The sequence below is a fragment of the Strix uralensis genome, chromosome Z (assembly GCF_047716275.1).
Source record: "Strix uralensis isolate ZFMK-TIS-50842 chromosome Z, bStrUra1, whole genome shotgun sequence".
NCBI classification, from domain to species: domain Eukaryota; kingdom Metazoa; phylum Chordata; class Aves; order Strigiformes; family Strigidae; genus Strix; species Strix uralensis.
Genome location: NC_134012.1, coordinates 88,038,272 through 88,062,898, shown reverse-complemented (window position 1 = coordinate 88,062,898; position 24,627 = coordinate 88,038,272). Strand labels below are relative to the sequence as shown.

Genomic DNA, 24,627 nt, shown 5'->3' with positions numbered 1-24,627 from the left:
TTTGCACTACATTTAGAGAACCTTTAGTTATCAGAGGTAAAAAAAAGGAGTGAAGCTATTCACACATCACTAGTAAAATGTGAGGAATACAAAATAAAAAAATTTAATCTGAGGCAAAGCATATTTGATTTACATGGTATTCACACAGGGCCATCAAAGTAAAATATTATTTCTACAGTTCAAACAAGACTTCAGCTGTTCTAACTGCATTTTATGTGCAAACAGGAATTGTGAGTTTCATTGTTACTGAACCATTGCTGACTTTAGTAGCTTGTGATTACACAAAGTTCACATATCTTGTTTTAAGCTGTTTGAATACAGCATGAAAAAAAGCAGCTGAATGTGATCGTCGCATTTCAGTCATCTCTTATTTTATTCTCCTATTTTGAGACACTGAATCACTGGAATTCTCTCTTTAATAACTTACCAGGAACTTGATCAAAGAATTAAATGCTTTCATATTCCTGTGCTTAGAGGAAGTCAAGAATAACAAATACTTTTCAAGAAATATTCAGATTCAGAGAAAATACTGCTTTAGGGATACTTTTCCCGAGATGACACATTCTCACAGGTGATGTGTTTTTAATGTTTATGCTAAACCAAAATTCCTGGCTAATTCTACAAAGAATTTGATAGTGATTTTACAGAATTAATGAATCATCAGGAAATTAATATCAAAGCACAGCTGACTGGGTTCCTATTCAGCACTTCTGAATCACTGCTCATTGAGCAAAGCAATCACTGGACAATGGGGGTTTTGCCTGAGCAAAATGTGAGTCAGGAGACCTGGACTCCCATTGTCTTCACTGGGAGTTTTGCCTGCATATGGAGTGAGCTGGGACTTCTGGTGAATGGGAGCCATTCACAGAGCAGCTAAGTAAAGCACCCAATACATCACCATTTTGAAGTTAACACTAGGTGGTAGACATAACTGGAAGAAATACAGACATTTTTAGAGCCATGTGAAAGGCTTGTATAAAGCAGCACTTCAAATCTATTGTCTCTTATTTCCCCATTGTTTTGAAAGGTATCTGGCTGTTCACACTGACATTCTCTTTGGTTTAACAAATTAAAATAATTTCTATTTTGCATGCAGTCTGTAGGTGAAAGAGAAATACCTGTTTGGAGGGTAAGAGTTGACATCCTTGCAGCTGAAAATGGAAATCTGTCCATACCATCTATCAATGTTTAGTTGGAGGAGGGAGAGCTTTCTAACTAACCAGTTCTCAGCATGCTGCTATGTAAGTGCATATCCACTGATTTACAGAGATATTCCCAGCTATACATTTGTGATACGAACTCCTCCATGAGCACGTCAGTATGAGTGAGACCTTCAATCCCATTTCCCAAACCAACTGAGAACACAGGGAAAAGCTAAACTTGAAAAAGGAGATAGAGAGAAATAAAAAGAACAAAATAGCAGGACAAAAAAGCCTAGAGGGAAAAGAGAAAGAGAAGAAAGAGAAAAGGAGTGTTACAGACTACACACAGAAGGAGCACAAAATAAGGGATGGTTTGGAATAGGTGTCTCAGAACCAGATAGGGCCAAGATCTAAGCTTCTCTCAAAACTTGGATTCACTGATTCAAATGAATACAAGGCCTGTCCTTGATCATTTTTCTCTGACTCAAAGGAAAGCAGTGGTGGGCTAAGGAGTGAAAAGGGAGATACACTTAATGAAAGTAAGGGGACAAGAGGAGCAATGAACCTGCAAAAACATGGGGAGTAGTTGCTCAACCAAGGAAAAGAGGACAAGGGGGGAATATAGCACTTTCTTGAGGTATCAGTTCAGAAGGGAGCAGAAGGGATGGAGTAAGTGACTGCATGAAAAAGCAAACCTGATATATATTATATAGTGAATCTGGAAATGAAGGATAGGATACTATATTGTGGCTGAAATATTGGATTTATATCTTTCTTTTAACAATTTCTGGTCTGAATGAAAAGGCTACTGTTTGTGTTCTTTCTACAGATGCATTTGTAATGTATGTCAGAAGAGCTTTCATTGTATGTCAAATAAAGCTAACTAAAAACAATGTACAGCGTATCAATCCCTTGAGTTGTTACAGAAAAGATAGTTTTGAAATGTGGACTCAACACATTTTTGTCTCTTGATTTTTCTTAAATTTTAATTACAATTTTCTGAATTTCTTTTGTACAACAGTAATATTCATATCCTTTTAGATACTGAGTGAAGAACCTAGTCCTTCTGAACAGAACAAATTGAGCTAATATATCACACCAGTGGTATGTCATCTTTCCTTTGAAACATACTTGTTCACCCTGCTATCTAATGTTTAATTTTTCTATAGATCTGATGACAGGTATCTGATCACATTTCAAGAAGAACAATGCGTAATAAATATTAAAGGACTGTTACTATTTTCTTTTAAGTAAATCACAGATTACCAATGAGTTCTGTGAGCCCTGGATCCCAACAGAGGATGGAATTTCAGAATGAAAAACACAGCAAGAAAATAAATGCTGACCACCACACAGCCTGAGTGTCTGGATGCCAGGGATACTATGAAACAGATATTTTGAGATCTTCCATGGAATATTAAGCAGAGATCATCCAGAAGAGCCTAATGACTTTAAATCATTTCAGACTATGTGGACTGGAAAGACAGAAGCAAAGAAGACTTTCTGCCACTCTGTTTTCTAAACCTGATGCTGCTTTTTCCCTTGCTGAAAATTTGCATGTTTTCTCAGAGGCTGTTTCTTTCTCACAATAAACAATACAAAGCCCTTCTGCCAAAAAAATGTCCAAATGCTAAACAGTTGCTATTATAGTCATTATTATAACAGCAACTTTGAGCTGTGTGCTTTTAAATTATAATTATTTTTACAAAAGAGTTTTATGTGACTTGATTGCAGTAATTATGATTCCATAGTAGTAAATGTGCATTTAAAAAGTCACGTTAGCTTGCTGCTCCAAATAAACGAGTTTCCTTAAATGAACTTCATACAAATGAGTGGTTTTCATATTTACCACACTTGCTATGCTAACAGCACACTAGGATATATTAAACAGCTGATAAATCATTGTTTCATTCTAAAAATAACTATGGACAAAGACGTCAAATGAAAAGCAATGCTTTATATGAAATGTGTTTCACACAGATAATACCAGATTCTAATTCAGAAATGTGCATTTCTTTTTAGTCTTGTTTCTCACCTATCTGCCCTTGCTTTGTTTAAGGAGATCATGTCAAGAAAATAAAGTGATGAAAAAGGAAAAAGGAATCTGAGACCATGTGTGTTGTACAGGTTAGCACATGTACTAGCAGTAAGCCTGTACCTTGTGTATAAGAACGTCCAATATAAAGAGTGTCACAGGATCCAAGAAATGGGCTTCTTCAACAAGCAGTCTGGTAGGAAAATAAAGACAGAAAAAAGTTCAGCCAGTGGGACACCCACCAATGGTGCTATTATCCCAAATTAGGACCTATGTGGGATCATTGTTACCGTGACCAGCAGGGATTGGTGGTCACAATTTAGAGTGCCCATGATGGTGTGTACTTCCAGCTAGAGCTTCCACAGGGGACTCTCAGTAGCTCAGTCAATTCACAAGCTACTGAAGTTTACAGCTGATCAGAGAAAAGGTTTAAAAAAAAAAAAAAAAAGAAATCAGGAAGAGGAAACAGAGAGGGACCTGAGACAAAGAGGTAGCAAGTTTCTGGCTCCAATGCCATACTCTTTTGTAACTAGCCACAATGCTGTATTAACTTTTCAGATGAACCTGTCTGTCTCTCGGCACCCATTTAAGTGGTTGCCGCTAGCTGTGGGAAAGCCAGTGAAGCCAGCTATACAGTGGTTTAGATCTGAAACACTATCAGCTATCGATTGGATCCCATTAGATTTCTTACAATGACACAATCCCATCCTATCTCCCATCCTTCCTAGACAACCTTGGCTATTCTTTGGTGAGAGTTGCTCCATTGTACATACAGAGATTCACATTCTTGATAAGACAGTTAGGGGAAAAGTTCATAAACCACATCCTCTGCTGGTATAACTTCATTTCCCTTCCCCCTTCTCCCAAGAGTGAGTGGGTGATCTGACGCCCTGTGTTGAAAGGAAACAAGGTTGTCTATTCAGCTGCAGTCAGACATACAGTTTGTGTTAAGGCCCAGACAGCCCATGATGCTGAATGGAGATACTAGAGGTTCATGTTTCTCTGCTGGGAATTTTCACAGAGCAGAAAAGGAATGCCGCGTTTTTATTATACAACTTCCGACTGACAACTGACAGAGCCTGAAAGCATAAAATCACAATTATTCTCATGGCACAAGACCTCAAAATGTAGGAAAAAAAATGACCAAGAGTATTTGTTGGCTGGCCTGAGTGAGCAATGTTAAGACTGTAATGGGATACTAAATAGAAATGTAGAAACAGATCACTGAAAATCTGAGTCCTGCTGATTAGAATGGCCATTACTACTAATCATTCTGCTTAATCCCAGGCAAAACACTTTGTTTTTGAAATGTTCTTTTGATGCAATAGTAGCATTTTATATTACTAATTTAATCTTTACTATCAACTGAACATTTTACAGCATAATTTTTATTAACTGAGCTTGACCAATGATTTGCAATGTATCAAAGATAAACTCAAGTTCAGCATAACCAATAGACAAAGTTTCCTACTAAAAGTGACCAACAGCAACATGCTTTGTTTCATATCAAGATATGGACCAGATTCCTTTAGGAAAAATAAAACCAGATAATACAGTCCGAGCAGTAACAGATGTTTGGGCCACAAAACAAGGTTAGAACTAATTCAAAGTAACACTATTGCAGTGCGTACACTGCAAATGTCATGTCCTCAGTACCAACTATGGATCTACAGATCTTTTCCTGCAGCTTTTCATATTTACTAACAGAACATAGCCTATGTCTTTTTTGATGTGTGTAAAGCACATGTAAATATATAAATGACAGCACACTATCTCTTCCCACTGTCTTCAATAAAACAATGTGATAACTTTCATTGCATCAGATCTTAATAAAAAATAAAGTATATTTTTCACATTTGGCTGGCCAAAACTGAGGTATTTGTCAAATCCCACTCCAACAAATAGATTTGAAAAGAAACAAACACTAAACATCAATTTCTCATACTCATTTTAACATGCTCAGAAAAGCAAGAGCCAACCAAGTATCTCAGGAAAAAAACCATGCCATGGTCCTGCAGAATATTCAGGAACCTAAGGGTGTGTCTTAGCTTTGCCAAGTATTTGTTAACTTGTATGGACTAAATTTGACCTCTTAGAGATTGTTTCTTCATTGGTACAACAGTTTATAATGGTAATTAACAGCTCTAAACTGGATTGGAGCTTGCAAAGGAGTCATATATATTCTGACTTTTTCCAACTTAATTGAAGACTGGGGACATACTGACATACCATTTACTGTGAATAAACATATTCTTTCACAAGAATTTTATTCCAATTTTGCCATTGCGGTTTCAAGAATACTTTGCTGAGCTTCTACCTAAAACTCCAAAACTTCAAAGATTCAGTCGCTACTAACTTATAATGCTGATTTACTAATGTGAACACTGAGTTACTTAGAAAGTTAGGAAGCTTATTTCAGCTGGGATCCATGAACTCTCATACTACATTTATGACTATATGGGAAATTAAATGGTTGTACAATTTGTTGCTTCATTTCCACTTGTTGCATTTGCTACAACTGACTTCCCTGGGTTTTTGTCTGATATCTCTAGTCAGCTGAAAATAACAATACTTTATGTTTGAACAGCAGCTTCCACTCTAATACCTTTACTTATTCTACAAAGGCACTCAGATACTTTGCCGACATGCAAAGTACATTTACTGACTGATTTTGTTAGCCACAACCAAACAGGGCTTGAGTTTACCACAACACGTGACTTCAGCTGACTGAATCCACACTGCCTGTGAGGACAAGGTTCAAGTTAAAGCTGGTCTTTACCTTATACTTGCATTTTCCTGCTTTGCAAGCCACCTGGTGCATTGTCAAAGAAGGGCTGAAGCTGAAACTCAAAGCACAAATTAGAGTGATGAGCTAATATAACAACACAGACAGGCTCATCACGGCCTTAGGTCATACCTTGTTGATTTTTATTAAAAAAACCCTGAAGGATGTAGAAATTATTTTGTCAATGTAAGATTTGTGGTAACACCAATGACTGCTGCTCTGATTTACTCTACAAAACATACCAATGCTTTTGTATATTCTTAGTATTGGCTGATCCAATCGAAACTCCACAATGTTTCTAGTAACATTCATGTTTTAGGTTGTTCTTCCTAGAAACTAATAATACTACTGAAAACTACAGATAGAAGCACTTAGCAGTAACATTTTAAATTTGTCCTAGTGCTAGTGTGAAATACTGTATACTAAATCTGTTAAATCTATTGTAGATGTAAAAGGAAATTCCAGTCCTTTGCAATTTCATGTATTGCAGGGTGACGCTGTACTATAAACTGTGACTCATTTATTGTTATCCAGGGATATCTAAAATACATGTTTATTGTAATATAAGAAAGGAAAAATACAGAAAGAAAATTTTGAACAAGAACATGTTGCCAAAAAGCTCTTAATGTTCTGGTTTTCTAACAGTGTAATAATATCTGTTGCTCACTGACAGCTAATGAAAGTATCACTGCTGAAGTTAAGCTGAGGTGTACGACTGCTTATTGTCTGTTTTCATTTTGTCTCACTGAATAGCTAATTCTCTCACATTATTATCCTCATTTCTCATAGACTCCATTATTAATGAAAGCATTAAATGATGACATACTTTTGGATCACCTTATCTGGGGCCTGACCTCTATCCCATTAAGGCAACTGGCACATTACTATTCATATGAACAGAGGGTGGAATGAAGTCCTTATCTGGGAGGTTTCACAGAAAACATGCCATACCCCAAAAAGAAAGATCAAATAAGCAGATCACTAAAGGCCAAATGTCAGTTTAGAGGTCAGTTCCCATCTCCAGGCAAAATGGTGAAAGTATTTAAAAACTGCACCAAAAAAAATAAGAATGAGATAGACATTTAAGCTACCAGGTATAAGAAAATATAGCATGTGTTTCTATCTTTGCAACACAAGCTGTCAACATTTTTTCTGGTTTTTTAAAGACAATTAATAAGTTAATTTCGATGCTTACTTTCTAACTTCAACACCTAAGATCAAGATTCCGCGGTACACAGTTCAATCTCAAAGCTACATTACTCACGAGCAAGTTTGCATTATACTGTAGGATTATTTTTCTCTACATTATACATCATTAGTTGAAGCACATTCAAATTAGAAAACACTTTAGGAAAACCATTACTGTGACTGTGTGGAAGAAACACTGCTGTTGATTTTATTTCATACCTAATTGTTTTTTGTGTGTCTAGTACATAAGATTATTTCTGTACACTTAAAATTACTTTCCAGGAAAACAATATTAAAAGCTGCATCATGTGTAAACAAACTTCTTAAATTATATGCTTAGCATAAATTTATATAAATTTCCATTTACACTATTTGTTCATCTTATAAGGAAATACACTTAAAAATCACAGAAAAGATGCACTGAAATATAATTATTGAATATTTTAAACTGACTTTACTAACATTTAAAATGAAAGTGCTCCTCTAAAAAGTGAAAGGTGGTCTTTGGGAATTCCCCTGACTCTCCTCTGCAAATATCTTTTCAATAGTACAAACTTTCAAATGCTAAAAAAACTGAAGGTCACTTATTTTTCAAAAGTGGATTCTTTATGCTTTACCCTTCATCATTCATTCCATGTTACTGAAACAGGCTGAATGGGGCTTAGTACCAGTGAGTTTAAATTGCTAAACAAGAGGCAAGTCTCATCATGTGTTTTGAATATCTACAAGAAACATACAAGAAATTATAGCTGATTATGTTTTTCTCTGTTCTTGATAATGCTCCAGTTGCTTCTGAAAGATATGTCTGGTTCCCCACCCTGGGAAGAGTAGATCATGAATAACTGTCTTTAAGAAAGAGAAAATACATGGTAGCCTCACAGCATGTCTCTTTTTAGAACTAGCACGGTCAGATATTTTACCATTTATTTTAGAACGCACAGGAGTAGTGTTATATAATTATGTTTAGGCTTTTCAGATTTCCAGCCTGGAATGTCTAATGAAGAAGTGCTCCAGCCTCCCCTGCTCTGTGTGTGTGTGTGATCCTTCAATTCTTCCTGGGTTCTGATTTTGCATTTCTAACGAAGCTGAACTGACAAAGCGTGAAAGTGGTCTAAAAGGAAAAACAAAGAAAGTGACCCTGCTTTCACTGTGCCAAGACTAATCAATATTCCAGAAGCTCAGCTTTCCCCTCTCTTCTGATGTGTTTTTATTTTTTTCAGAGTTGGGCTAACAGTCTCCTCCCCTTTCCTTAAGTTACAGTGATAGTAAGTTGCTGTATTCCGGAGCACATGCAGATTGTCAGTTTTCTCTGTCTCCCTCTCGTTCAGCTCTGCAGCTCTGTTGTATTTGCTGGGAAACCCCTACCTTAACTGCCACCACTGTGTTGTTAGAGTACTGAAGATCTGAAAAGGTGAGCCGATTGTTTCATTTGGTGGGTTTTTAAGTATGAAGTCTTAATTTTTCAGTCTCTGCCTTTGTATGTTACTTAATGTAATGATCCTTTTGTCTGTATCCATGTTCTTTTTTGATCTTAATGTAAGTTATAAAGGACAGATAACCTGCATTAATCATCTTGGAATGAAAAGGGACTGTGAATGAATCTTTTTTTTAAACAACATACTAAAACTAGTTGTTCTGAAAAAAAACCCTGTTTGCACACAGTAGTCATGTCCAAGCTAGAATACTTACTAATTTAAATATCTAGCTCAGTCTCAGAATGTTTCCACTCTCTAAAGAAGCAAAGCATATAGCGTTCTATTAAAATTCAGAGAGGATATTGCACTAAAGTGCCAATCTTGAAACATATGGTAGAAACAGTGATTAATCCCATCAAAATAAATTTGTTACAACATGGTATTTCCTCTAAAACGTGATGTTTGAAAACTCTGTGAATTTATATTCTAAGTGCTTCCTTAAAAAAAGGTACTTAGGCACTAGATTTATTAGAAGTCAGATGTTAGAGTTGGACTGTCTATAAATGGAGAGAGATTTCAGCGGAAGCAACTAACGCTATCCATTTATTAATTTCTAATTTCTTCATAAAAACATGCCTGTGTATTAACTAAGACTTCAGAAAATGGAATTCCCAGTCTGGAAAATACCTTTGTACAGGCTCCACTATTAAGTATATTCATACCAAGCAGCCACAAAAAAAAAAAAAAAAAAAAAAAAAAAAAAGACCTAATGAGGACGTTTAATATTAAAACATCTTAAGGTTGATTCAGTGTGTGATTTCTTAAAAATCAGATTATATCCCCATAATTGCTGTCAAGCCAAGCTAAGGATTACTTTGCAATGTGAACTTGTATTACAGTCTGAAGCAACAAGCTAAGTGGGATATAACTTCTGATGTTTTACAGATGTGCTCTGAATAGTTTATACACTTCAAAGATGAATGTTATCAACATAAAACTGTCAAAGGCATATCTTCTAAATAGAGGTTGAGGGATAAATAAACTATTCCTGCTGCGCTTTGCCATGTGAAAAGGAGGAATTCAGCCAATGCATTCAACCATTTAAAAACATCTGAAATGCAGAACATTTTAAATGTACCAGTTCAAGCAAAATATTTCTCTCCAATGGTCAATGTGAAGGTGAGCTAGAATTTTTTTCAGATAATATGGGCCTGCTAAACAGATGAAAAGCAAGCCTGAGAGATAGTTTTAAACATTATAGTACCTTGTGCTTCTATGAATTGTACTAATTTTACATTACTATACCACTAACAACTGCACAAAAAATGTTACTCCTAGATATTGCAGCATGACAGGAATTCAACTTATTTTCGGAAGACACAGGATACATATCTGATCGGTCCACATAATCCTTCTTTCAGAGTTCTTTAACAGTCATTGAGGCTATGTATCAAAAATAACTTAGTTATTAGAAATAATACAAGTTATACTGAAACATGAAGACTATTTACTTCCATGTAAACATATGGCTAACCATTCCTTTAAAATCTTATTGCAACATTTGATATTTCTTGTCTTGCAGATTTCTCCACTACCTGCCACAGAAAAGAGTCTTCCACTTTTCTGAAGGGATATTGACAGAAGTTAATTATAAAAGAAAACATTCTGCAAGACAGATGACTAAAGGCAACGGAGAAGATCCAAAAACTGGAAGTAGGATGGAACGTATTCAACAAGGAGTCCGGAAACGTACACTACTGGCAAAAAAAAAAGTGCAGAGCATAACAAAGGATGATGTTAAAAGTTATTTATTGAGGAATGCCTTTGTGCTCTTCACCGTTGTTGCTGTGATTCTTGGTGAGTAATTTGTTCAATAGGAATATTCTGTTCTCCAGTGCATTTGACAATGACGATTTGCCTGGGTGATTTGCATTACAAATGAGATCCCAAATTCTTGTACACTGATAAGAATGTTCTGGCTTGGAGAGTTTTGGCTTTGACAGCTGCATGTTGAAGTTCAGGGAATAGCCATTTTAATTTATTCTAGTATTCCTGAGAAGAATTTTGGTGAAGAAAAACAGCTGTTTTATGGATCCTTTGCTTAAAGAATCAGATACAATAACTGAATTGAATGTTTTCAATTAAATCTTTTTCCATCATAGCCAGCTGCAGCAAAATGCTTAGGCTGTAACTTTTATTTACCTAATCTATCAAAAAATAACACCTTATAATGACAACCAAAAGTCCTCAATGAATGACATTAAGGGACATTTCTAAGCAAAGATATATATTAGAGCCTCAATCTTTTCAGTTTTCCCTTAGTAAATTCAAACCAGTCAAACCTAACTACAAGCTTATGCTCTCTCACTCACAATCTTACACATGCATCTTTCACATGCAACTGGGGCAACAATGGCAATGTTAATTATTCAAAGGACGGCAAGATAGCACCTGATTAAATGCCTTTTTAGAGTATATGGAGAGGAATTCAGAACATCAAACAGCATTTAGATTTGGAATGTGCCAAAATGTAAATTTAAAATATTGCTACACATTTTGAATTTACATTAGAAAGATACTCTTCTGAGAAAAACACAGGTTTTTAAACAAATTTTCCTTTATGTAATTATTTGATCACTTTTGGTAATTTAACTATAGATTTTCTAAATGACGCCATACATGTCATGAAATACCATTCTTTATAGTGTGAGCAAGAACATTATGGCTTTACTGTACTTTCAGTTTTATTTTCTAATTAATTTAAAATATAAAAGTGTGAATCTGCTCATGAAAACCCAATGTTAGCACTTAAAGATAAGGGTATATATCCTACACCTGTGTAGGCCTTAATGTACTTGATAGTGCTGTTCCATATAAAGCTGTTTACCATGTTTCTACAACTTTTTTAGGAATTGAAATTTTAGGGCTTTGTCATTATTGTTGCTTGATACCACACCTGCAGGATTATTTTAAATTAATTTCTGGTTTGACGGTATTTTTCTGGGAGACAATTATCCTAATTCACATATTGGTAAAATAAAGTACATTGTCGCTATAACAGAAATGTCAGTCTCTCATATTTATCAACAGTATTTGATCACAAGTGCTTTTAATTCCTAAATAAGAATTTGTTCTGTGCAAAAGCCCCATTAATATCAGGAGTAAAAAATTTAGGCATTTTATCTACAATGGTCAGGAAAGGCAGAACAAATTAAGGAGGTTTTGAAACACTGTCCAACCTCAAAGGAACGCAGTTCTTAGATTTTCACTTGTCTATACTGCATAAGATGAATGCGCTCTTGTAATTTTTTCACTGTCATCTAGCTCCAGTGTGACTGCCATAAATCTGGCAATGTGAGAACAGAAATGTAGGTTGGACAAGTGTTTTTAGTGTTATTGCATGTTCCAATTAACTTTAGACGACTAGTGACAAACGTCTGCCCACAGCTCCACTACCACCTACAGCAATGGCAGAGTACCAGTAAATCTGGAACACAAGTTGGGGAACTAATGAAAATGTGCAGCCTAGGGTGAGCCAGCTCCTCCAATTCTGCTCATGAACCTATAGACATATCTGGTGTAATATGTGAAAAAAAGTCTTCTCATTACTATGACAGAATACTCCAAAAATTTCTCACACTTGTTATTTGTGGTGTAATTTTACAGTACATATATACAATTAGAACAGCAAGTTCACATTTGGGAGCTCATAAAAAGGTAAGGGGGTTTTTTTTGAGAGTTTGTTGCTGTTGTGGAAATATTCAGAATTAAGGAACAGTTGGCTAAAGAGTTTGGAAAACAATCAGTGGTTGAACTCCATCTGTGTAGTTTGGCAAGGACTTAATTGTTATCATCTCTCAGTTGTTCGGTGATCTGTGGAAAATCAGATGGTGGGCTTGATACCTTTCCTAGCAGACAGTAATCAACATTGCGAAATTAACCCACCAATTAGCACTACTGTCTGCCTCATCAGAGATGCTTGGATGTGAGTGTAGGTGGAAGCCAAACTATACTCAGACCAGGGTGGAATCATTTACAAGAAATTCTTCTTAATGCTCTCTGTAATCTAAACAGAGAGATGACATCAATTTTTAGGGCTGTCAGTCCAGCAATTTTCATAAGCACTAAACTCAGGAAAAGCAAAATTCTAGCTTTAAAGAGACCAACATTTCTTCAGAAACATTTCTTTCAGGCCTCTTTTGCCAAGGGACTGACATTTAATAGAGCGTTTCTGATTTCTTTGCTGAGCAGGATTGATGCTGGTGGAGGTTAAATGGATAGGATCATATGTCTTAGCCCAGTTTCAGGACTGTAGTTTATAATAGGCACTTGAGTTTGTGTCTGTGGAAACATCCACTTTGTTATGAAGTGGGTAGCTGCAACATGCATTTGTTTGAGTTGCATACTGATATTTTGCAGACAGAGTAGAGATTTTCTAGCATTCACGTGATAAGGAGAAATACAGCCATTTACTGTAACTTCTGCTGTTACTCTGATTCTGAAGTTAATTCTAAACTGAATCCACTAGCTGCTACAATACAAAACCAATTAATCTTTAAAAACCTAATGATGAAGATGCGAGAAGTTGTAATTCACATTGAGGATTCCTTACTGCTATTCTCCACTTCCCAAAAACCTCATGAAAGGTCCTCCTGACTTCACACTCTGCATAGGTAGGATCTGTCTAGCATATCATCATTATCACTGCTGTTGCTATTTTTAGTGAAATTTAAACTGCTTTCAAGCCCTTTGAGAAACTTTGAGAAAAGCATGGTCAGTAACTGAGTTATGATGCAGTTTTTCGGTTTCTTCTGGTACACCAAGAAATATCAGATTAGTTTTCTGCAGTGGATCTTGGCAAGAGGCGATAGATGAGAACAATTACGTGAGGCGAATCTGAGCAGCTGACCACTGGTAAATTCAGAGTGTCACGATGACCAGGAGCAATTTAAGGTAGGCTAGGGGTCATGGTGGCTCATAGAAAATCTGCAGGAAGTCTTACAAACTTTGAAGTGCTAGCCAAATTACTGGCAAAATCTCAGGCAGTGCCCTCTCTCCCACGCTATTTAGCTCCATCATCCTGTCCCCAAAATGCCTTCTTTTCAGATACCCTTCCTTCAGCAGACTGTCTTGATTCTCTGCTACTTACCTCCCATTTTCCAAAAATGCCACAGGAGTCTAGACTTTACTCTGGCAGGACTCCTAAATGCCAAAGAACCTCCTGTGGATTCTGAACTTGTGCTGAAGGAAAGATCGAGACACACAGAGCTGATGAACAGAGATCCTGAGAAGCTGTTCACAGAGAAATACTGTTTTAATGAAGGTTCAATGAAGTAGAGGGAGGTTGTGGAACAAGTACTATAAAAAGCGGTTTCTGCATAGTCATGAAGCCATTATAGCTCCAAACTGTTAGCTAAAATCCTCTGTGCACTGCCAAAGTTATATGCTGCAGTTGTCCATTGGGACTTTCAAGGAGGATGTAGGTCCAGTTCTGCCTTCTGGATACCTGTCCACTGAAGGGAGCACAGGGCTGGCTGTGTCATTGAACCCAGTCTTCTGTAATTGCAGGCAATCTCACAAGGGATGTAAAATGTAGATAGGACCATACAACATTTGTTCTACAACAGCATGCACCATATATAAGATTCTAAAACTTTCCAACTTCTTTATTAAAAAAAGTAGTTAAAAGTACAGGAAGAAGACAGAGGCGATTAAGGCATTGCCAATGTCCCTATGTCCCTGAAAAAAACAAAGTGTTAAATAAAGCCTGCAGATGATTCTTTATAGAAAGGTAAAAGGCAAAAGCCCCACAAAAACCCTAAAATATCCGAACAGTGACAAGCTGCGCAGAGTAGCAGATGCTCCTATCTCAACAGACTCCTGGTCTGAAGAATAGTTTAAAATAAGTCCCAAGAGCTACAAGGCTATAACACGCAGGTAGAAAGAACCCTGGGTAACGCCCACCTCTTTTCTGCTACTGGCAGATACTCTGCATCCACTGAAGGCTGAGGCTGACATACCCAGAGAAGGGTATTTGACCCCATTACACACTGACAGTGAACACGATGACAGTCCCTAAGGCAGTCTTGGTAAAATTTGCATGAGAACAAAGCAAAAATCCATCACTATAGGAGAAACAGCTGTGAGAGGTGAGTCCTAGGTGAGAGAATATATAAAACATAAAGAGAGAAATGTGATACCAGACAAAAAGATTAAGATATATACAAGAAAATCAAGATAGTTTGGGGACAGGTAAGGAGAAATTCTATTTATGCTGAACTCGGAGGCTGCCTTTGTCCCAATGCTTTCCTAAAGAACCTGCCCGGGACAATTGCTTTCTGCATGACAAAACCTTCCTAAGTAAAATTGCTAACCAAAACCTTAATTCTTTTTGAAGTTAAGAAATAGTTCTAATTTTGGGGGGAAAAAAAAAAAAATGTAAACAGACACTGTAAGATTCAGAGTAACACTTAAAAATTCAAAAGAGATGATCCTTTTCACCAGAGAGAAAAAGTATAGAAATACAGAGAACTTTATTTCTGCTAGTAAGTAGCCAGTAATAAAAGTCAGACTGTGAAATATGAACAGTATGCTAGTTTAGCAGTTAACTTGCAAAATAAAATCATGTTAATTTATTATCACAATCTTAATTTCTTTTTGTACACTCTGGTGTTACTGAAATGAAACAACACTGGTTGTTGAACTGCTGTATGTGCCCCAGAGTAGCAACAATAAACTTGGCTAATTTTTGAATCATAACTGTGCATTCTGGAGACAGCAGCTGTGCATATATGCACAGTAAAGATACAAAATGTGCTAAATATAGACTTGCTACCTTCTTATGTGCTCTAAATTACCAAATCAGTGGTGCTCAAAAGCAGTATGTCAGAGTGGTCATAAAACAGTCTAGAGAAACATACATTCACTGCACTCTTCATACAGCTTGTGAAAAGGAAGGTATGATTCTCAAAAACTCTGTCTAGAAATTAAATTTAAATTTATTTATGTAATACCACTTCTTACAAAGCAGATTTCAGGGCTATCCTGGGTAGAATGCAGGACAGTAATCGCATGAGATATTTAGGATATTTATGTGGTTTCTCAGAGATTCTGCAAGAAAATTCCCTGAATGCCAGGAGAATATGGCAATCATGTTATCAAAAGATATGTTACAATGGAAACAGTGGTCATCTGAACGAATGTAAAAAAAAAAAAATAATAATGTGTTGAGCATCAAAGGGGACTAAAAAGACATTTCAGCATCAAGTGAACTAGTATTAGGGCTCGCCAGTCCCTTCCACTTTTCAGTAGGTGTGCACTGTAGTCACTATGGTGATTGCAGAGCAGCACAAAATTATAAGCAAGGTGCCAATGATTTGTATGCTGAGTAAATGTTTAACATTGTTAGATCCTTACTAGCACCCTAGCTATTGTAAAGCTAGAATGAGTTGTCCTCTGCACTGGAATGCTTTTGAGTTGGCCACAATGAAAGTGTAGCTGAAGATGGCATGTTCACTTGTTTATGAATTCCTGAAACTTTAATTCATGTGGTTTAAATTTCTCATACAATCTCTTGAAATAAATAGGCATCTAAAAGTTTCCAGGGATTTTATGATATAGAGGAAAAAATGTTTTTATAAAATACTTATATTTTTAGGTGAATCAAGATAAAGTGCATCTAAAAAAAGTACAAAGAAATCCAATATTAATGAGAGGTAAATAAAGAAATTAGATCTTCTGGATGTTAATAAGACTACTGAAAAAATAAAATATAAATGCAGGCATTGTGATAATTTGTACTGTAGCATTGACTTCTAGGTCAGCACCTGAGAGATACCGACTTTTTTATTTTTTTCATGCCTTATTTAAAAAAATCAGATGTTCTGGAACCACCAACTGCATAAAATAATCCATGCAGTTACATTAGTTGTGTATATCCTCTGTCCATCCTCCCAATTCCTTCCGTTTACTGTGCATTCCCTTCAGATTTTGTATTTCATTCAATTTCAGATTATAACTCAGTAATGCCCTGACTACAAGAAAGACATTGAGGTGCTCAAGCATGTCCAAAAAAAAGCAACAAAGGTGGTGAAGGGTCTAGAGCACAAGTCTTATGAGTAGCAGCTGAGGGAACTGGGGTTGTTCAGCCGTGAGAAAAGTAGGCTGAGGGGAGACCTCATCGCTTTCTACAACTACCTGAGAGGAGGTTGTAGCGAGGTGGGAGTTGGTCTCTTCTCCCAAGTAACAAACGATAGGACAAGAGGAAATAGTCTCAAGTTGCACCAGGGGAGGTTTAGGTTGGGTATTAGGAAAAATTCCTTCATTGAAAGGGTTGTCAGGCCTTGGAACAGGCTGCCCAGGGAAGTGGTGGAGTCACCATCCCTGGAGGTATTTAAAAGATGTGTAGATGTGGCACTTAGGGACATGGTTTAGTGATGAACTTGGCAGTGTTAGGCTAACGGTTTGATTTGATGATCTTAAAGATCTTTTCCAACCTAAAGGATTCTTTGGAATTTAGCATTTTTTGTCATATGTTTCTCAGCATATTACAGTTCAGTTCAGTCTGGAGTTTTGGAGAAATAAGGCAATGTAAGTGATAAATAAAAAGAAATAATAGTAAGGAGCTGAGATTTCTTCCTCCCACACTAATTTCTCCAACTGTGTTGTTCATAGCATATGTTGTGGTGTTTACAATGGATATTATAAAACAACTAGGCTCCTGACCAAGGTGTTTTAAATTAGTCATTGATACAACAAAATACATGGTATAGAATAGCAGAGAAACTAAGAAAAATAAATAAAGAACAAATGGAAATTATTCCAGAAAAATTTTACTAAGAGCTGGATTATTCCATTTCTTACGTCAACCCGTCAGGCTTGAAGTTGTACTGACACTGTACTTTTAATCAACAGGACAAAACCACAGGGTGTGTAACTTTTAAAAATCCATACAAAATAAATTTATTTTGATAATAGGTTTTGTAAGGCATTTTTTAACAAATGAGGAAAATAATAGGTCCTGTGAACTGTACAACAGTGAAGAGGAAAATAGTTAAAACAGGAAAAGAGGCAAAGAAAACCAGAATGATAACAGGAGAATCAGGAGGATAACAAAGTGTTACTGTTACTCATATTTTCTGGTTGTTCTCCCATGTTCTTTCTCTTAGCATCAGTTACATTCACCTTTTGAATTCCTGTTCAATTCTGTATATTGAAGAAATGCATTTTCATGTTCGAAATTTGACATGTCTAGGTATTTTCTGTTAGCATGGATAGATCATAAATGGAAATCAGTTTGACAGTTACAAAGTGTGTGCTTGGTTTTTACCATTTACTGCAACTTGGCATAACTGAAAATTCATTTATTAAAAAAAAAAAAAGTCTATAAAAGATGAGGCTTAAGTGTTAAGCATTATTTTCACTGAAACATAGCCTCAAACTGGCTCTAATAAATGCTCTGGTTTTACCATTCACAAGGACTAAATTTAAAAAATAATAAAATAGCCTTTATATAGAGGATTATTAATCAGGGAATTCCTGAGAGGACTAACCAAAGGCCGTTGATAAATAAGGCTACTGCATATATCTTGATGTCTTTTTAAATCATTTTGACCTGGGAATACACACATTAAACAAACATGGATGTACAATCTAGTCCTTCAAAGCCTAAAGTATAAGCAAAAGGAGTTGTATGTGGAATCCAGATCTCAGAGCTCTGTCTTTTTAGTGCATAAGTGAGAGCTAGGAGACTCAAAAGAATAACCCCACAAGTCCACAAGCTAAGCATATAACTGCCTAAAACTTGCCAGGAGAAAAACAAACAAACAAACAAACAAACAGGTTTGCATTCCTACTCCCACTCATTTCTGAGTGAGTCAGAACCACACCAGATATTTTCATCCAGTCAAGATTCAGAAGCACAAAAGCCCTCACCTTGGGAATGGTGTCAGCAGCGCCTGAGGAATTGGCTTACTCTTTTCCTTTCAAAAGGCAGGTTACAGGAGGATGCAATTTCACCGTTCCTTTGAAAGCTGTGTTATCAGGCAGAAGGAAATGGCATGACTTCTAAAGGAAAATACATATGCCAAGAGAGAAAAAGGTGGCATCAGGTTTTAACCTAATGGCTAAAACACTCATTTATAACAGGGAGCCCCAGGCTCTGAGCAAGAACAGGAACACAGGGCATCCCAAATCCAGGTGATTCTCTGTGTGTGTGTGTCAGTCGTGTGCAGTTTCTAGACCCTAGGATTTATCCTGGAATTCGGCAAACAGATGTTTAGATCATGGGAATTCTGAGAAAAATACAAGCAGAATAGTGAGAAATTAGGGGTCTTCCAAAACAAACAGAAGTGCCCATTAATTTTATAGATTTCCAGAACTAAGCTTTTTTATCTAGAAGGACTTTGAAGGTCACAGTTTGGACTCAGGTACTTACTATGTAATTAAGTATTGTACCAGGTGCCAGTTTCTCTTTGCCATTTTTGTGACCTTTAAGATAGGAAAATTCTGTGATTCTGAGTAACACATAACAGTAAGAGAGGTATCATAACCTATATGGAGGCTACATCTAAACTAATCCTCTATGCTACATATCCTTCAGATGAGTTAACTCACAAGAAGTTAGGCATAAGAACTCTTTTTAATCAACTGAAATAAAACACTTTTGGAAATTCATATATTGAAAGAGACTGTTGACCAATAACCTAAAGAGATGGAAGGTTCTAGTTATAAATATTTTCATAGTCATATTAAGGTTTTTAGGGAAGAAGTACCTCAACTAACAAAATCAAACGGGTAGGGACTGAAAGCATTCTAGCTATCTTTTTAAAAAGATGGTAACAAGATTCCATGAATTTCAGTCATGAACCTCATTTCCTTATTGAAAGAATTCATTGAATGATAAATCAAACATAAATAAAGGATTCTGGTAATGCTTATACTGATATGGCAAAAGTCTTGTATTCTACAACAGGTAATGCTTCTTCTCAGTCTTGTCCAGGTTGTTTGCATGTGTCAGCAAAACACTGGATAAAAAAGACCCTTTAAAATCTTTTAACGAAGTCTTCCACGTGAGTTATGTTCCATGACCCAAACAGTTCTGGCATAGGCATATCTTGATTCAATAATATACTTAATCGTCAGTGGCAAACATCTCAGTTACAGATTTAGACTATCAGCACTAAGCTAAATTAACAGGTGGTTTTGTAGGAATGAAAAATTGGGCTAGCTCCATAGATACATGAATGCTTAATTTGAATGTCCACAAATGATGGTGTAAATCAAGGAAGTCAAGTCTACAATGAACTGTTTTGTAGTGTATGTCTAAGGTGGAATTAAAAAACCAGACAACTGTCAAGGTATAACCTCAGGCTCTCTGCTAAACTACACCAGAAGTTCTTCAGAGCAGAGCTCCATTTTCTGAGCGTGTTTGCACAAAGTTCTTGGCACTGAGAGATCTCAGTCTCATTGACTGTGATTCCTCAGTGTTACTACAGTGTAGGAAAGACAAAATAATACAGATGGGCATATGAAACTGTAGTAGAGAAAGACAGAATTTGGAGCTGTTAAGGACTATGTCAGCTTCCAGTTGAGGAAAAACAGAAAAGAAAGAAATGTAAACTCAAGAAAGGAACTATGTAAACTTTAAGAGAGCAGCTTTCTTATCTGTTGGGAACTATTGTTTATGGGAGTAAAAGCATAACATTAGTCAAGAAGGTGAAGCAGCAAAGCAAACCTGGGCATGAAAAAATAGCTATTGCAGTAATTTTGTAAAGCACCAAGTAGTACCATAATTCCAAATAATGCTTCACAAAATATACTCTGGCATATATTGTGAATGCCTGATCTTTTTTATATGTATAGTAAGAGAGAATTCCTGAATTTTGATGGAATTATTTGTTATTTTTTGCATCAAAATTATTTTTTCTATAGTTCAGAGACTAACACACAAGTGCACAAACTAGGAATAGTTTGTCTTCCAATAAAGTCTTTTGTCTGAGGATGAAATCAGGAATAATGTCCCTATTCCATCAAGAACAGTCTACTTCAGTGCCAGCAGTGAAAACTTCCTCATTCCAAATCCTCTTCAAATGACCTGCAATTGCTTGTCTTATAAATAACAACAAAAGAAAAACCAAAGGTGAGAAATAAATACAGAAATAGTTAAAGGAAGACAAAGAAAAAAATTAAGAAAAAATTTGAAGGCAAACAGAGAAGTAGAAGTTGGATAAAAAGAGAACACTCTTTCTGACATGTTCTTAAGGGAAGAAAATTGCCTCCTAATTGGGGAAGGGCAAATGAACCAAATAACTCAAGAGAGAAGGGGAAAAATGCATGAGTGTAACACTGGAGCCAAGAAGCAGCAAAGAACAGATTTCAGTGATTTTTTAAGAAAACTTTTTAACAGCACTCAGATGCTTTTATATCCTCAGATTTGGTATAAGAAATGTCCTGGTTTAGGCAGTACCTCATAGAACAGTGATTTTACTCATCTTTAGTTACATCAGTTCTTCCTTACAGCTTCAGACTCCCCATTCCAATCACATGCCTTCTGTCCACAAAATCCAAGGAGGACCTGCTATATTTTCAACTAAAGAAAACATGCAAGTGCCCAACTATCATTATAAAGGTGTTTCAGGAGTTCAGGCACCTCCACAGTTAGGCAGTGGCAGGCAGAGATTCTAAGTGTCTTAATTTTGAGCTGCGAATGAAGTGCCTGTGTATCTATGTTAATCTTCCTCTAAATGCCCATAAAACACATGAGTATTATAAAATGCCTCTGGATGTTTGCAAATTGCAACTGAATAGTGATGTTTGAAGTCCGGTGTGATTATTTTGGGAGGTAATAGCTCTCACCTGATAAAGCAAATCTTCAGGGTCAGGTTCAAGAGACAGGTGTTCCTGACGCACTGTGACTGCAGCACTGCAGCTCTGTCTCTCTTAAATATAGCTGAGAGCACCACACCACTCTCCTGACCCCTGAGCAAAGGTAGCACACAGACTTCTCTTCCGATGCAGGGAACAATTCTGTGACATCAGTGCAACTCTTACTTCATTATACATCTGCTTTTCTCTGGACATGTCTCTTTTTACAGCCTTAGAACTCTGTCCAGGTGGAATTGGAGGCTTTTTTTGCCTGATGTTTTCTGATCTTTCACAGTTTAACTGAGGCAGGAGTTTCACCTAAACTGCTCGATGTCTGGAAGTCTCAGAGAGCGCCAGGTGCATGTATGCATGCACAGTAGACTCCGTAGCATGTGGGCAATGACTTTAGCACTCCCAGAAAATGTCAGGCCTGTCACAGATCGTTATGTGCCATCCAGGACTACCATGGCTGGTCCATTTGTGCACAATAAGTATAGTGCATCCTGACTAAAGTAGATATCTGTTTTATATACAGATAAATCAGGTAGTTCATTCTTCCCAACAGAATTGTAAAGTTGTAAGGAATCTCTTTGCTGCTAAAACCATACCATACCACAATGTATCACATTATGGATCTCCTGGACCCCAATCATGTCTAGGATATCTAGCTCTTCTATGGTACTTCTCCCATGACTCCCCTCATGATATCTCTCAAGCAAAGGAAAGGTAGCTATTTGTGTCCAAATTAACCCATATTCCACTTCAGTATAGCCACCTATAAGAGCTACTTGGAGCACAGGTCCTTAAGCGCTCTACTGCACTAGCATCACCTAGTTAAAAGAGAAGGAACACATCACAGAAAAATATATACACTTTTACATGTGAGATTCTCTGCTGGGTCTCTGTCAGATGAGATCTGTAGAGGAATAACAGCTAGTTTATTAAGCAAATTGATACTCTATCTTCTTCAGGTCTGAAACAGAGAAGCAAGTTCATGTGGAAAATTCTTGCTCTAAATTCAGCATCAGAAGAGAATCAAAGGAATTTTAAGCCACCTATTAGCTCCAATTCTGGATTGCCATAGGAAGAGTAACTGATAAGTTTGTTTAAGTGTATGTTTCTGTGATTAATTAAGCCAGTCCTACCTCTGTCTCTGGCTGCAAATTTCCACCCCCAAATGTTTTCTTTCCTCCCTTGCTACCACACCAGCATCACCATCACCAAGCACAGGATGTAAACCTGTCCAGGGAACAATCTGGCAGAAAGCTAACCCAGTAAAAAATAGTTTCTTCCTGGTTTAGCCACCAGATGATCTCATCTCAGTATCTGACAAGTACAAGTACAGTGAAATAAGGACTTCAGATTTGTCTAGTTTGGAGAAAAGGAGGCTGAGGTGTGACCAACCTCACTGCTCTCTAGAGATTCCTGAGGAGGAGAAGTGGAGAGGGATCTCTTCTCTCTTGTATCCATTGACAGGACACATGGGAATGGTTCAAAGATGCGTCAGGCGAGGTTTAGACCAAACATTGGGAAGCACTTATTTACAGAGAGGCTGGCCAAACACTGGAACAGGCTTCCCAGAGAGATGATTGATGCCCCAAGCCTGTCAGTGGTTAAGGGGCATTTGAATATTATCCTAAATAACATGTTTCAACTTTTGGTCAACCCTGAATTGATCAGGCAATTGGACTAGATGATAGTTGTAGGTCCCTTTCAACTGAAATCTATTCTATTCTATTCTATTCTATTCTATTCTATTCTATGCTATGCTATGCTATGCTATGCTATGCTATGCTATGCTATGCTATGCTATGCTATGCTATGCTATAAAAAGATCAGCTTAAACTGTAGTCTCTTTCTGGCTGTAGCAATTTGGTGCTCTCCACAGCATTATTCCTCTCAGTTCAAAGCCATATATGTCCTTTCTTACCTTAGTTATTTGCCTACCATGGGACTGGGACAAAAGAGACTGTAACTGTCTCTCTTTGAACCAAAAGCATTTCTCCTTTTCTGGAATGAAGACTCATAAAGTGCTTTTTAGGTTATCTCATCAAATATATTTTGTGTGAAGAACCTTTAAAGAGGGTCATAGTCTTACACTTTTATGATAAAAAAGGTCAAAGAGATGTAATAAGGCATCACTGATGACCGCATAACACAAGAAGTAGTTCTCAAATGACTAAAGCATAACTCTGTTGCAGTCCAAGAAAAAATGAATTTAGTAAAAAAAATAACTAGTTAGCTAGTAAACAATAATTAGCATAATAAGAGCTAATCTTTAAGATAAAATTAGTAAAAGTAACAAAAAAATCACACACAAAAAAAGACTGCTGCAGTATCAGGTATTGAAAATTTAGGTTAGGTACTTAGTATTTAGGTTCAGCAAAATGCTTTCGAAGGGAACATACCTCCCCAGCTACATAAGGAAAACCAGAAAGTAAGGAAGGAGCAAGTGATATACAAGGGGGTAAGAGTGGAGGAAGGTTCAATATAAAATTATGGAGGAAAAAAAAAGACTAAAATCAAAAGCATGCAAGTGAATTGGTGAGTCTGTGGTTCTTGTGGCAAGCAAAGAAAGAGATTAAGAATGACTGTGATTTTGTCAGCAACCTGAAGTATTTCTTATCACTAGAGAAGTTATTTACCTGTTTGTCTCAAGTAAATACAGTTGCAGCCTTATCTGAAACTGGTTGTTAGAAGAAAAGGTGTTAGAACAAAATGGCAAATTATGCAGAAACAAATGACCCAAAGAACAAAAGGATTCATTCCAGACCTCTGCAGGAACATAAGAATGAAATGTTGTGCAGCTAACAAAAATATACAATGTCCCATTAAACTGGTAGGAGCCTGATTCTCTCACTGGCTCTAGCCCAATTTCTGTTATAGAACAAAATGTTATTTGCTTGCTGGTTGCAAGTTTTCTGGAAGAGAACTATTAACAGCTGTTACTTCAGTGCACTGTTCTACCTAGTTTAAGGTATTCTTTTCCAATTTTGAAGTTTTCTATTTCCTGCTGGAAAAGAAAAAATAAGTCTGTGTCTCATCCATTAAAGAAAAGGATATTGATACAGACCTTATTTAACAGTATTTTGAGATTTACTGGTAAAAAGCAGAGTGTATGTAACTCTTATTGGTGTGTTCTGTTTGAACTGGAAGCACTAATATGGAAAAGGCAGCTCTTGCACTGTCATTAATATT

General features: G+C 36.6%; 1 protein-coding gene across 2 annotated transcripts in view; it reads left to right on the top strand.

Annotated features, from left to right (window-relative positions):
- Window positions 1-8,404: 8,404 nt before the first annotated feature.
- Window positions 8,405-24,627, top strand: part of SLC1A3 (solute carrier family 1 member 3) — a 69,242-nt gene continuing 53,019 nt past the window's right edge. The window contains exons 1-3 of one of the 2 annotated variants that reach the window (XM_074855787.1): window positions 8,409-8,561; window positions 9,511-9,744; window positions 10,148-10,422. In XM_074855787.1, the coding sequence (XP_074711888.1) occupies window positions 10,242-10,422 (181 nt within the window). In that variant the 5' untranslated portion in view covers window positions 8,409-8,561; window positions 9,511-9,744; window positions 10,148-10,241. Of the gene's footprint in view, window positions 8,562-9,510; window positions 9,745-10,147; window positions 10,423-24,627 lie in introns of both variants that reach the window. The other variant, XM_074855786.1, reaches the window with a different exon arrangement.